The 15568-nt window shown below is 43.1% G+C and overlaps 1 protein-coding gene and 1 long non-coding RNA gene across 2 annotated transcripts; one reads left to right on the top strand and one right to left on the bottom strand.

Moving 5' to 3' along the window:
• Positions 1 to 224: 224 nt before the first annotated feature.
• On the top strand, positions 225 to 2840 carry LOC138900720 (uncharacterized). The gene is made up of 2 exons (XR_011411921.1): positions 225 to 1779; positions 2643 to 2840. It is a non-coding gene; the product is annotated as an uncharacterized lncRNA (long non-coding RNA).
• A 9607-nt stretch (positions 2841 to 12447) lies between these two features.
• LOC138907268 (tropomyosin-1-like) lies at positions 12448 to 13056 on the bottom strand. Its single transcript, XM_070197852.1, has one exon. It carries the CDS (start codon positions 13054 to 13056, stop codon positions 12448 to 12450), a length of 609 nt encoding a protein of 202 aa, XP_070053953.1.
• Positions 13057 to 15568: the final 2512 nt, after the last annotated feature.

The following is a 15568-nucleotide window of genomic DNA, read 5'->3' as shown; positions in this document are numbered from 1 at the left end:
TCCCAAAAAATATTTGGTGGTTAACGTCGGGAGTATGAATTACAATCTCGGTGCTATCGGCTCGAGTGGATGATTGAAATGTTGCAGCCTCTCAGTAGAAGGTTGAGGGATTAGTGGTTGCACTATCGATTCGGGATTTGGATGGGTTTGCTGAAGATCCGGCTAGGGGTAAGGCAAGATTACTTGAAACACTTGAAAGAATATTGAATGAGCAACGACAAAGATTGTGAGTCTTGGCCATGGCCAAAGGTACCCTACTGCCCCCCTCCCGCGGTTCTGCTAAGAAGCGGGTGATCCTTACCTTATTTTCTTATGCCACTTGTGCTTCAAATGTTCCTGTCACCAAAGCTTCTTCTTTTTGTCCTAGTAGTCGTGATAGGCAGTAGGGGACCAACCCTAACCTTTTTACTTAATAACTTGCTTCCCCTCATGATCATAATATTTAAGTTTCTAATAGTAGACCTCCCCTCGTCAAGCGATCGCTGATGCTTGAAGCCATCGTATTGAGTTGCGGTAGTCCAAGCGAGCGAGTGACCCGAACTCTTCTTCCGATCATCCTGATCAGAATGTTCAAATTCATGTCAAACAAACCCCCTCTCTTCAGGCCCTTCATGTTTATCAACGGTAGACAACTGTAACAACCTCACCGGTCGTTTTGAGCTCTAGCATTTCATTCGGCGGTTTGAGGCCTTAAATAGCTTCACTTTAGGTATTATGACTTGTACGTATGGTCAGAATTGAATTTCGTGAAGTTCAGAGTTAATTCGGATGGAAAATTCTAATTTCGGAAGTTTTAAGTTGGAAGAATTAAATAAGGTTTGACTTTTGAGTAAACGACCTCGGAATCAGGATTTGAAGGTTCCAATAGGTTCGTATGATAATTTCAGACTTGGATGTATATTCGGGTTGAGTATCGGGTGGTCCGAGGGCATTTCGACACTTATTATGGAAGGTTAGCATTTTGAAGGTTTAAAGATTTTCTACGTTTGGTTTGAAGTAGGCTTTGGTGTTATCGATGTCCGTTTGAGATTCCGAGCCTTGGAATAGGTTTGTATTGGGATTTATTACCTGTGCGTAAAGTTTGGCGTCATTCCGGAATGTTTAAGTATGATTCGGACGCGTTCGACGAAGTTTGAAAGTTTAAAGAAAGGTTTCGAACGTTGAATCGTAATTTTGATGTTGTTTGACGTGGTTTGAGGCTTCGACTAAGTTTGTGTCGTGTTTTGGAATGTGTTGGTATGTTTAGAAAGGGTCCCGGGGGCCCCGGGTGCGGAACGGATCGAAAACGGATCGAGTTTGGGCTTGGGAGAAGTGCTGAGGCAGCTAGGATCTGGTGCAATCGCACCTGCATGGAAAGGGCCGCAGGTGCGAGTCCGCAGGTGCGACCTTATGGTCGCAGAAGCAACCTTTGGATTGAGCTGGGATGGCCGTAGATGCGAGGATATTTCCGGGCACGAAATTGGGTAGAAAACCTAGAAATTTGTATTCTTGGATTTTGACCATGAAATTAGACATGGAAAATAGAATAAATTATATATTTGAGTTATAGTGTTATGGGTAAAGTTTATCTTCAAGAATTTTCGAAATCCTTGCATGTGGGCCCGATGGTCGACTTTATTGACTTTTAGAGCGGAGTTGAGAATTGTTATAAATTGATTAATTATAAGCATTGGAATATATTTTGATTGAATTGTTCATTGTTTGACTAGTTTCGGAGCGTTTGGCTCGGAGTTGAGTGTTAGAGTGGCGTTGAAGCCGGTTATAGCACTTCAGAGCGAGGTAAGCCTCCTGTCTAATATAGCTTGTGAGGGGGAAACTACCCCTAGGTGATAATTATTATTATGTGCAACTAGTTGTGGGTGTTATGTACGCACGAGGCGACGAGAGTCCGTACGTGGATAAAACATGTTTATGTCCGGTTAGATTTAGGACTTTATCATGTAATATTTGAATTGTTTAGACTCATTTTGCTAGCTTAATTAATTGAATTTATAATTGAAATTGATGTAGAAATAAATATATGTATACTAGGACGAGCCTTATCACCTTGAGTTGTTGGCTAGTTATTAAAAAACGGTAAAGATTATATTCACCTTGCACACATTACTATGTATTGTATTGTAAGTATGAGTCTCGTGATTCGATAACTTCCTTTCTTTCTTGTGGAGCGGGCCGAACGCCTCGGCAGTATAATAGATGAATCTATGGTTCGTGCCACTCGACCCTCGGCAGTGTACACATTATTCTGGATCGAGCCGAACGACCTCGACATTATCATGCGTTATATCGCTGGTAGTCCGAACACTTACGAGATTATCCTCTCACTGATGCTCGGCATTTTATATGGTACTTCTTATCCATTTGTTTCTGGTACTTGATACATCTGAGTTGATGAGGTAGAATACAAGATTGAGAAATTCGTATTTTAAAAGAAATATTTGGAAGATTAAGTAACTTACAGATTTACCCCATTATGGTTGTGTGTTTCACATCTGCTTATTGTTTCATTATATTGCTTTGTTGGACCTCTAGTAAGTGTGGATGTCGATCCCTCGTCACTACTTCTCCGGGGTTAGGCTAGATACTTACTGGGTATGCGTTAATTTACGTACTCATGCTGTACTTCTGCACTATATGTGCAGGATCTGACAGGTTCATTTGGTGATCATCTTGGCGCGTGGGCGCATTTGTTGAGGAAACTTTATATGAGCTGCATTCCAAGCTACGCATCACAGTCCACCGAGTCTCCATCGTACTATTTATTTTACCCTATCTTATTTACATTCTAGACAGATATTGTATATTATTGTACTCATTAAAAAATGCTCATACACTTGTGACACCGGGTCTTGGGGTTATAGTAGTTGATGTTTATAGTTTCGTATATTATTATCGCCATTCATTTCTTTTATAAACTACAAAGGTTGTACGTTATCGTGGATTTAGAAGTGTAAATCTCCTTTTCTTATTAAAATTATGATTTCGAAAGTAATAAAATGAGTAATCAAATTGGTAAATCACTGTTGGTTTGCCTGACGACGGCGTTAGACGCCATTACGACTTATAGTGGATTTTGGGTTGTGATAACAACTTAGCGACCGACCTTGTCTCTTTTCCCATCATCCTACTTCCCCCCCACGATCAAAATGTTCAAGTTCTTGACAGCTAGACGTCCTCTAGACAGGCCCTTCGCGTTGAGCATCAACGGACCAAATTGGAAACTGAACCTGCCTCTTTTTCCTATCATCCTATTTCCTACATGATTAGAATGTTCAAGTTTTTGTCGGCCATACCTCCTCTTTTCAGTCATCCAATGCTGCTCGTTTTCAGGCAGCCTCGCTGATGCTTATCGCCTTCGTGTTGAGCTGCCTCAAATCAAGCGGGCGACCGACTCTGTCTTTTCTTCCATTATCATACTTCCCCCCCGTGATCAGGGTTAGTTGCAATCCTTGTCGTTTTCTAGGGATCTATTATCCCCGATGGTTATCCGTCAAACTACATGTCTCCTGATGCGACCACTTTTCTTGTTGGGGCTAGCCTTCTTGCTGAGTTACGGGAGACCAAGTTTAGGACTAATCCTGCTTCTTCTTCCCATCATCTTGCTTCTCCCTATGATCAGGTGACCTATGACTTGGTGTATAGTTCTATTGGGGTCAAGCAGACTGCTTCTCTTCTGGTAGCCTCCACCGGACATGTACAGTTGTAGTCCTCGTCGTCTTTTGGGCATCTTCCCCCCTAGTGGTTCTCCTACTGCAGCCACTTCTCCCACTAGGGCTAGCACTAGTGTTGGAGCCTGGAGGGAAAACCATTTCGGCAGTGCTCATGCCTGTTATAGTTTCAGAAGTTCCTTAACTCATCCTACAGTTTTCATCTCTTCTTTCACTATTCCCACCACCTTATTGGCGGGCCCGACTGTTTTAGCTCCCATAATTTATGGTGTTCCAACTAATCATGTGAGTTGTGACTAAGAAAAATAAATGACCCAAGGCCAGTATTCTTGTCTTGTGCGATACCCAACTGCATTCACCCTAGATGCCTTTGTGGAAAGGAGCATTGTGCGAATCTAAAGACCATAGGTCGTTAAGGCAGTTGAGGATTACAAACTGAATGCCGGTCCTTGAGGCAGCAAGTCCTTAATCACAACAGATTTTTGTTAGTATTTTTCGAAGCTAATTTGGATTTTGTTGCTGATTTTGCCATCAATGATGATTTAGAAGATTTGGATTTTGTTGCTGATTTTTCCATCAATGGTGATTTAAAAGATTTTAAACAAAAATAATATAGTTGAGGAAAGTAACTACATATTTATTGAAAAAAGATAAAGAGTATGTTTCCCTCATATGCATAAATATTATTGTTATAACAACTCTATGTCTTGAATTTTCATTTTTATTCTTCAAAAAACTAAGCTTTTGTAATTTCGGACGTAGAGGGTTGTGAAGACAAATGCATACCAGAAAGTATCTCAATTGACCAATTCTGATACTGAAGTGGGGATCGAAGAATTAATTAAGAAGCAACCCATCACTTGTGTTATTTCCTTTGTTTACGGCCTTAAGAAACACGTCGAAGGCTAATTAATGTATTTTTATTTTTTGAATCTTGTTTCTTTTTCAAAAAACAAACTTCAAGAGGATATATATGGGCAAAAGAAAGCTCAACTAATGCTGGAAGGGACCTCACAGGAAGGAAAAAGGTTAGAAGACATGCAATACTTGTATACAGTCGAAATAGATTTCGGCCTTCCTACGTTCGATCGAGTTCGAGTGGCAAGAAACCGGAGTAGGATTTTGGGAGTGAGCTCCGAAGACAGTACAAACAAGCCTCGAGTCCGAAGGCTGCTCGAGGAGTCGACTCGATAATCTTATCGAGCATGTGACCAAATAGATCCGCAAGGCATTGCTTCGAGGTCGGAAATGCGCCACGCCCATCCCGAAGGTCGAACTCAAGCCACCGAAGGGCCGACCCAGTAACGAGTTCGAGCCAGTATCGAGCTCGCAGACAAGAGCCGTTACAACCACACCGAGAGAGAGAATTTTGGCGGGAATCGAGGAAGATACAAATCATCATGGGTCCTCCACTATATGCTTTATTTTATTATTCTGTTATAAATAAAGTAATGACCCTCTATTATAAAAGGGGATCCTTGTAAGCTATGGACACACTGAATAGACGGCAAGAAAAGATCTTTTCTCATATACAAAGATATCTCCTTGTGCTTGTTTTACTTCATCTTACTCATTCTTTCTGTTCATTATTCCCATTCTCATAGTCAAGAATATTCGCATTGCTATCTTTGTATCAAAGGGTATCACGTATCCTTAGAACCATACATAAATTTAACGTTATCTGATTTTTTGGGTAAACAGTTTGGCGCCCACCGTGGGGATAAGGATAACAGTGATTGTTTGATATAAATCTACAGTACACACCAGTTTACCTATCGACCGCTAAGCCGGCCTTCAAGATGAAACCAACAACTTGGCATCCGGGGGCGGAAGGCCACTTGACGATGGCACTGAGGCTCGAATCGAAGTACCCGAAATTCGAGCCGAAGTACCATTGGATGTCAATTCACAAATAGCTCTGGAGGCGAATCAGCGTTCCGAACCGAAAAAAAGCATTCAGGGCGGTACTCAATCCATAGCCCGAGATACCCATAATGCGGGGGAAATCGGAGCCAGCTTACGTATGATCTTCGAGATGCTACAAGCCCAACAAGTAGCGATAGCCCAGTTACAGAGCCAAACTCATATACAAAGTAGGCTGGATTCCAATCCGCTTCGAGAAATCACCCCCAGAACGGAGCCCGCCATAGTGAAATCAAACAAGCAAGAATTGGGGACTACTCCCGAAATTATTAAATTGCTCGACGAACTCACAAAACGAGTTGAAGCCAACGACAAGAGAGTGAAAACATACAATGCCAGGGTCGATCAAATCCCGGGAACTCCACCAATGATAAAAGGGCTTGATTCAAAAAAATTCATACAAAAGCCTTTTCCCTCGAGTGCGGCCCCAAAACCAATCCCTAAAAAATTCCGTATGCCCGAAATTCCCAAATATAACGGTACGACCGATCCTAACGAACACGTCACCACTTACACATGTGCCATCAAAGGTAACGATTTGGAGGACGATGAGATTGAATCCGTATTGTTGAAAAAGTTCGGGGAGACCCTCTCGAAGGGAGCAATGATCTGGTATCACAATTTACCACCAAATTCCATTGATTCTTTTGCCATGTTAGCAGATTCGTTCGTAAAGGCACATGCTAGTGCCATAAAGGTTGCTACAAGGAAATCAGACCTCTTCAAAGTAAAGCAAAGGGGTAATGAAATGCTGAGGGAATTCATCTCCCGATTTCAAATGGAACGCATGGAATTGCCACCGGTCACAGACGATTGGGCCGTACAAGTTTTCACCCAAGGGTTGAATGAGCTAAGTTCGACAGCATCACATCGGCTGAAGCAAATTTTGATCGAGTATCCAGCAATAACTTGGGCAGATATACCCAACCGATATCAATCGAAAATTAGGGTCGAAGATGACTAGTTGGGAGCTCCGTATGGACTCGTGCATCAGAACAGGACAGCTACTAAAAACCAAAGGGAGATCGACAGAGAACAAAGGTCGAATAGAGACTGATATCAACCGTACGTCGCAGATCAGATGAACAATGGTTCAACACGCAAAATAGTTCAGAACAATCGAAGGATTGACCGAGGGCAAAATTCTCGGGGACTTATGAGCAAGAGAGGCTTTGATAAATATGCCGATCCTATAAAAGCACCTCGGTTATCAGAGTATAACTTCAATGTTGGCGCATCCGCCATCGTGTTGGCTATCGGATGCATCAAAGACACTAAATGGCCTCGACCCATGCATAATGATCCTGCCCAAAGGAATCCCAATCAAACGTGCGAATATCATGGCACCCATGGCCACAGAACGGAAGATTGCAGGCAACTAAGAGAGGAAGTAGCCCGCTTATTTAACAAAGGGCACCTTCGGGAACTTCTGAGTGATAGGGCGAAGAACCATTTTAAAAACAGGGATTTCAGCAAGCAAAACGAGCAAGAAGAACCGCAGCAAATCATTCACATGATCATCGGCGGCGCCGATACCCCTCAGGGACCAGTGCTTAAATGCACTAAAATATCGATTGTGAGGGAAAAGCGATCTCGGACTCAAGATTACGCACCCATAGGAACTTTGTCCTTCGATGATGAAGATGCAGAAGAAGTCATCCAACCTTATAACTATGCACTGGTAATATCCGTACTCATGAATAAAACTAAAATTAAGCGTGTGTTAATTGATCCAGGTAGCTCGGCCAAGATCATCAGATTGAAGGTCGTAGAACAGCTCGGCCTACAGGACCAGATCGTACCCGCAACTCTGGTTCTAAACGGATTCAATATGGCATGTGAAACCACCAAAGGCGAGATAATCCTACCAATAAACGTGGCCGGAACCATCCAGGAAACAAAGTTTCACGTGGTCGAAGGCGATATGAGATACAACGCCCTTTTCGAAAGGCCATGGATCCACAACATGAGAGTTGTACCTTCGACCCTACACCAGGTCCTCAAATTCCCAACATCGAGAGGTGTCAAAACAGTGTACGGAGAACAACCGGCCGCAAAAGAAATGTTCATCATCGAGGAAGCGAAATCAATGTCCTCGCCTTCGCCGATAAAGGGATCGAGCTTAGAAGGAGAACGGGACACCAAATTGCAATCACAGATGTCGGCTTCGATCCAGCCAGATAACCAGAAGATCGAAGAAGATGATGATCAAAGGGTCCCTCGATCTTTCATGATTCCCGATGACTCTGATGCCACCAAATCAACAATTGAGGAACTAGAGCAAGTCACACTAATCGAGCACTGGCCCGAGCGAAAGGTATACTTGGGAACGGGGTTGAGCTCCGAACTCAGGAAGAAACTTGTTCAATTTCTTATCGATAACATTGATTGTTTTTCCTGGTCCCATTTAGATATAACAGGGATCCCACCGGACATAACGACGCATCGGCTAAGCTTGGACCCTAGGTTCAGACCGGTGAAGCAAAAGAGAAGACTCCAGTCTAAGGAAAAGCACGCATTCATAAAGGACGAGGTAACCAAGCTTCTCAAGATAGGGTCCATTCGGGAGGTGAAATATCCCGAATGGTTATCCAATGTAGTTGTAGTGCCTAAAAAGGGAATAAACTTAGAATGTGTGTGGACTATAAGGATTTGAACAAAGCAATCCCCAAAGATTCCTTTTCGCTGCCCAACATCGATCGCATGATCGATGCCACGGCCGGCCATGAGATCCTCACTTTTCTCGATGCCTATTCCGGGTATAATCAAATCCAGATGAACCCGAAGGACCAGGAAAAGACTTCATTTGTCACCAAATATGGAACATATTATAATGTGATGCCCTTCAGGCTAAAAAATACAGGGGCTACTCACCAATGCCTAGTAAATAAAATGTTGGAAGAACAAATAGGTAAATCAATGGAAGTTTATATTGATGACATGCTAGTTAAGTCTCTGCGCGCAGAGGACCATTTGACCCATTTGCAGGAAACGTTAGAGATTTTGGGGAAATACAATATGAAGCACAACCCCAAAAAAATGTGCTTTCGGGGTCGGTTCGGGCAAGTTCCTCGCTTTCATGGTTTCAAATCGGGTAATCTAGATTAACCCCAATAAAATCAAGGCCATCGAAGACATCACCATCGTGGACAACGTGAAAGCTGTACAAAGGCTAACGAGACAGATTGCAGCCTTAGGCCGATTCATTTCGAGATCATCAGATTGAAGTCACAAATTTTTCCCTCTACTGAAAAAGAAGAACAATTCCGCTTGGACCCCGGAATGACAAGAAGCATTAGAGGAACTAAAACGATATCTATCGAGCCCACCACTACTTCACACTCCAAAAACAGATGAAAATATTTGCTTGTACTTGGCAGTATCGAAAGTCGCCGTAAGCGGTGTCCTAGTTCGAGAAGAGCAAGGTACGCAATTTCCCGTTTATTATATAAGTCGGACCTTAGGAGAAGCGGAAACTAGATATCCGCACCTAGAAAAATTGGCACTTGTACTGATAAGTGCCTCTAGAAAGTTAAGACCGTACTTTCAATGTCACCCCATATACGTATTAACCACTTACCTTCTTCGTAATATTTTGCACAAGCCTGAACTATTAGGCCGATTGGCCAAATGGGCCGTCGAACTCAGTGGGTACGATATCGAATATCAACCCCGTACGACCATCAAGTCTCAAATTTTAGCAAACTTCGTGGCCGATTTCACGCCAACCTTCGTACCCGAAGTCGAAAAAAAAACTCCTGTTGAAATCGGGTACATCATCAGGGGTATGGATCCTTTTCACAGACGGGGCTTCGAACGTGAAGAGGTTCGGGCTAGGCATAGTTTTGAAACCACCCACGAGTAGCACTATTAGGCAATCTATTAAAACTACCAGGTTGACTAACAACGAGGTCGAGTATGAAGCCATGATTGCAGGTCTCGAGCTAGCTAAAACTTGGGAGCAGAAGTCATTGAAGCCAAATGTGACTCTTTGCTGGTGGTGAGTCAAGTAAACAAAACCTTCAAAGTTCGAGAAGGTAGAATGCAAATGTATTTAGACAAACTGCTTGTCACTTTGCACCATTTCAAACAATAGACTTTACGGCATGTTCCATGAGAACAAAACAATGAGGCCGATACACTTGCGAATTTGGGATCGTCGGTCGAGGAAGATGACTTGAGCTCGGGGACTGTTGTTCAACTTTCAAGATCGGTAATCGAAGAAGGTCACGCCGGAATAAATTCTACAAGCTTAACCTGGGATTGGAGAAATAAGTATATTGAATACTTAAAGAGCGGAAGCTCCCATCGGACCCTAAAGATTCTAGGGCCCTACGGACTAAAGCTACTCGATTGACGTTGGCTTCGGATGGAATGCTATATCGAAGGACATTCGATGGACCGTTGGCAGTATGCTTGGGTTCGGGAGGTACCGATTACACCTACGGGAAGTGCACGAGGGCACTTATGGGAATCACTCCGGTGCCGATACATTAGTTCAAAAAATAATCAGAGCAGGGTATTATTGGATCGATATGGGCAAAGATGCGAAGGAATTTGTTCGAAAATGTGACAAATGTCAAAGGTTTGCACCAATGATCCATAAACCCGGAGAGCAACTTTACTCGGTTCTATCCCAATGGCCATTCATGAAGTGGGTAATAGATATCGTCGGTCCTCTCCCATCGACCCCAGGTAAAGCCAAATTCATTTTATTTATGACTGACTATTTTTCTAAATGTGTTGAAGCACAGGCGTTCGAAAAACTAAGAGAGAAAGAAGTTATAGACTTTATTTGGGATCATATCGTATGCCGATTCGGGATACCTACCGAAATAGTATGTGACAATGGGAAACAATTCGTCGGCAGCAAAGTAACAAAATTCTTCGAAGATCACAAAATAAGAAGGATACTATTAACACCATACCACCCCAGTGGGAACGGATAGGCCGAATCAACGAACAAAACTATCATTCAAAACCTAAAGAAGAGATTGAACGACGCTAAAGGAAAATGGAGAGAAATCCTGCCCGAAGTCCTTTGGGCATATCGGACAACGTCAAAATCCAGTACGGGGGCGACCCCATTCTCCTTAGTATATGGGTCCAAAGCATTGATACCAGTCGAAGTCGGTGAACCCAGTACCAGATTTTGATTCACGATGGAAGAATCAAATAACGAGGCTATGAATACCAGCCTCGAATTATTGGACGAAAGACGAGAAGCTGCTCTCCTCCAATTGGCCGCCCAAAAATAGTGAATCGAAAGATATTATAATCGAAGAAAGCTCCGCCATTTCAACCCCGGGGACTTAGTGTTAAGAAAAGTCACCATCAATACCCGAAATCCGAACAAAGGAAAACTAGGGCCAAATTGGGAAGGACCATATCAGGTTCTCGAGAATGTCGGAAAAGGATCGTACAGGCTCGGCATTATAAATGGCAAACAACTATCAAGCAGTTGGAATGTGTCACATATAAAACGATACTACTGCTAAGGTACGACCCTCCCATATTCATTTACATTTCAAAACTGACCCCTGCAGAAGTCTGAACAATAGCTAAGATGGATCCTTCGCTTGAAAGCACGCGTTACACTCTTTTTCCCTTAGACCGGTTTGATCCCAAATAGGTTTTTCGGCAAGGTTTTTAATGAGGCAACCAATGATCGTGCTGCACCTACAACAGTATCCGAGGCCTCTGTACAATCGACCTCGAATACTGGGGGCAGTAGCCCTTAAATATATCAAGTTTTGATGTAAGAAAGTTATTTCGCAACAATGGGGTTCCAGTAGGAAAAGTTGTAAGAGCCAAAATGGTCAAAACGAACCATGCTCATGTAGTTGGCTCGAACCCAGACGCGAAACATGAACACATGTATAATGACTTGCAATGAAAGTCCTCCTCTTTACCGATAGCTTATATCCAAGAAATATTCCTCTATTTGGAGATTTATTATGCAATCAGAATTAAGAAAAACTCGATCACTAAGCCTACAAGCTACTTTTATTATGAATTCGAGCAAGCACTCACTCGACCATTACACCTACGGGCTACATTACTTCGAGTTCGAATCAATCACTCGACAACTAAGCCTACGGGCTACCTTCATTTCGAGATCGAATCATTCACTCGGTGACTAAGCCTATGGGCTACTTTTATTTCGAGTTCGAGCAAGCACTCACTCGACCATTATGCCTACGGGCTACATTACTTCGAGTTCGAATCAATCACTCGACAACTAAGCCTACGGGCTACCTTCATTTTGAGTTCGAATTATTCACTCGACGACTAAGCCTACGGGCTACTTTTATTTCGAGTTCGAGCAAGCACTCACTCAACCATTACGCCTACAGGCTATATTACTTCGAGTTTGAATCAATCACTCGACAACTAAGCCTTTGGGCTACCTTCATTTCGAGTTTGAATCATTCACTCGATGACTAAGCCTATGGGATACTTTTATTACGAGTTCGAACAAACACTCACTCGACCATTATGCCTACGGGCTATATTACTTCGAGTTTGAATCATTCACTCAACGAATAATAAGCGTACGGGCTACTTTCATTTCGAGTTCGAGCGAGCACTCACCCAACTATGATGCTTATGAGCTATATTTCTTCGAGTTCGAATCATTGACTCAAATAGTAAGCCTAAGGGCTACGTTACTTCGAGTCCGAAAAAACAATCAATCATAGAGACTACAAAGTCCAAATTTGATTAAATTGTTAAGATCCTTGTGAAAATATTTGTAAGGCACGTATAAAGTCATCACGAAACAGAAGCAAGTCGGCCAAGTTGTCTATATACAAAAGTGTCTACACGATTGATTACAAATGTAAAAAATTAAGAACTAAGCTTCATGGTCACCCTCAGGGGCGTTTGCTTCTCTGTCAGGCTCTTCCCCATCCTCATATCCGCTCTTGCTACCGTCATCATTATCATCATCATCGCCATCAGAAGCCAAGGCTTCTGCTTTAGCTTCGAGCTCTTTAGCCATTTTTATCTCTTCAGTAAGGTCAAAATCTCGAGCATGTATCTCTTCGAGAGTCTCTCTCTGAGACCTACATTTAGCAAGTTCGGCAACCCAATGTGCTCGAGTGTCGGCAGTATTCGCCGCCTCTCCTACCTCCATCTGAGCAGCCTCGGCATCATCCTGATTCACGACAATGGACTTATCTGCCATGACTTTCGACGACTCAACCTCTGCCTTGGCCTCAGCAAGCCGTGCTTCAAGCTCCTCGATCCTCTTAGCTTGAGCCGAACCCTTTTGCTTGACACTTTGAAGCTGAACATCGGCCGATAATAATTTGGTCAAAATGATTTCTTTTTTTGTAGCCAAGCGGTCGATAGTCTCCTTCCACCAATTACATTCAGCTTTGATTTGATCAACTTCTTCCCGAAGTAACCCAATCTTTTCAACATTTTGCTGCAGCTGAGACAACGAAGGGTTAACTTCCATAGTTGAGTCAAACCCATACTTTAACAGAACGAAGCTCACCTGCTTATCGAGTTCAGCCTCTTCTTCACGAACCTTAGCCAAATCCTCTTGGAGGTCCTTTATAGCCTCGTCTTTTTGGCTGCAAAGAAGTCGCAGGGCGTTTCTCTCACCCGAGACCTTCTGAAGCTCGACCTCACACTAGCTAAGGTTGACTCGAAACCTATTAATGGCCTACACAATAGGGAAAGAACACAAGTCATGTTTGGAAAGGGACAAAGAAACCAAGTATAGTAAAATCATTACCCGAGTAATAAAACGTTGGGCCTCTTCTAGTAGAAGAGAAGCGTCACCAATATCGGAAGCATCATCGACTCCAGTAAAGCAATCCCGAAAAGGGTCCCCTACACTAGAGCCTCCGCCCATATCGGGGGTCTTCAATTCTCGAGCTTCCTTTAACGCCTCCTTAGAAGAGATTGGAAGGGAAGGCGAATGACCCACTGTCATAGCCCCAAGCGAATCACTCAGGGCGCTCCGATCAAGACTCGGGATTCCAGGACCGACCCCGACCGGTACAGTCGCAATCGGCTCAGGAGCTCTGGTGACCTCGATAGCTTTTGCAGATCGGATCACCAAAGCCGAGGCGTTGTCTTCTTCTTCTTATTCTTCTTCTTCTTCTCTCAATCGTTGGACCGAGTCAATCGGAAGAGCAATTTCCTTCCTCCTCTCCCTTCGAGTTTTGGGCTTGGGGTCCTCTGACCGAGAGGCAGCTTTTTTCTTCTTATCTTTCCCCGGTTTCGGGATCGGGGACTTTGTTCCTTCTTCACCGCTCGAAGGCCACAAAGCGGCATCCTTGGTTACACCTGCATAAAAGGAAATCGATAATGAATGGAGCACAAAGAACACTTCGAAGGAAACGAGAAGTAAAATCTTACCATGATTCTTGGCCTCCCATCTACCTTTTTCCAAATCACGCCAAGCGCGTTCGGCATAAGAGAAGTCGAGGCTAACTTCCGAACCCAATCCTCGAGGTCGGGTACCGCTTGTGGCATCCAAGGGGCAGCTGTATTTCGAAGAAAGACATAAAAAAAAATCGGGAAAAGATACGAAAAGCAACGTCTTATGAGAACCACTTACGGTCGAAATTCCATTCCTCGGGGAACTGTAACGACCCGGCCGGTCGTTTCCAGAGTTATAATCTCATTTTCCCCATTCCTACTTCTTTTTGGTATTATTCAGCTATATTATGTTATATCGGGTTAGTGGGTTCGAGTCCGAAAGGAACTCGGAGTGAAATGAGATACCTAATCTCATAATTGAAAAAACAAAATTGAGTTAGAAAAGTGAAGCGGATATGGATCTATATGTAAACGACCTCGGATTTGAATTTTGATGATTCCAATAGCTCTGTATGGTAACTTTGGGCTTAGGAGCGTGCCCGGAATATTATTTGGAAGTCCGTAGAGGAATTAGGCTTGAAATGCCGAAAGTTTTATTTTTGAGAAGTTTGACTGGGGGTTGACTTTTTGATATCGGGGTCGGAATCTGATTCTGAAAATTTAAATACCTCGGTTATGTCATTTAGGACTTGTGTGAAAAATTTGAGGTCAATCGGACGTGATTTGATAGGTTCCGGAGTTGTTTGTAGAAATTAGAAATTTCAAAGTTCATTAGGCTTGAATTGGGGTGTAATTCATGGTTTTTGCGTTGTTTGAGTTGATTTAAGGATTCGACTAAGTTCGTATGATATTTTAGGACTTGTGGGTATATTTGGTTGATGTTCTGAAGGGCCTCGGGTGAGTTTCGGATGGGTAACAGATCAACAATTGAACTAGAACAGCTACTGCAATTTCCTTCTGTTGGAAATTGCTTCTGCCCAGAAATCGAGCCCAGATGTAAGCCTAGATCGAGCTCAGGGTCGAGGGCCACGATCGAAGCCCACGATCGAGCCCAGAGTCGAGGGCCACAATCGAAGGTATGATCGATCCCAGGGTCGAGTGTCATGGTCGAAGGCCGGGTGGAAGACATAATCGAGGGCCAGGATCGAGAACCAGGATCGAGGGGCAGGACCGAGGACCAGGATCGAGGACCTTGATCGAAGGCCAAGATTGAGGCAGAACCGAGGATGTCTGGGCAGAATTATAAAAACAGGGACTTCATCCCATTTTCTATTTTTGACAAATTAGAGCTTGAAGAGAGGCGATTTTTGATATATTTTCAAGGAAAACTTGAGGTAAGTCCCTTGTGATCATTTCTACTCCATAATATTGAATTATCATTGAATAATCCGACTAGATTACATGATTTTGAGGTGTAAATTGGAAATTGGAACTTAGAAATTTGGAAATAAGATTTATAGATTTGAGGGTCGAGTTGAGGTCGGATTTTGGTAAAATTGGTATGGGTAGACTTGTGGTTGAATGGGCTTTCAGATTTTATAACTTTTATCGGGTTCCGAGATGTGGGCCCCATGGGCGATTTTTGAGCTAATTTTTGGATTTTTATAGAAAAATCATTATTATCTTGTGGAATTAAT

Source organism: Nicotiana tomentosiformis, chromosome 1 (genome assembly GCF_000390325.3).
Source record: "Nicotiana tomentosiformis chromosome 1, ASM39032v3, whole genome shotgun sequence".
In the NCBI taxonomy this organism is placed as follows: Eukaryota; Viridiplantae; Streptophyta; class Magnoliopsida; order Solanales; family Solanaceae; genus Nicotiana; species Nicotiana tomentosiformis.
This window is presented reverse-complemented; position numbering and strand designations above follow the sequence as displayed.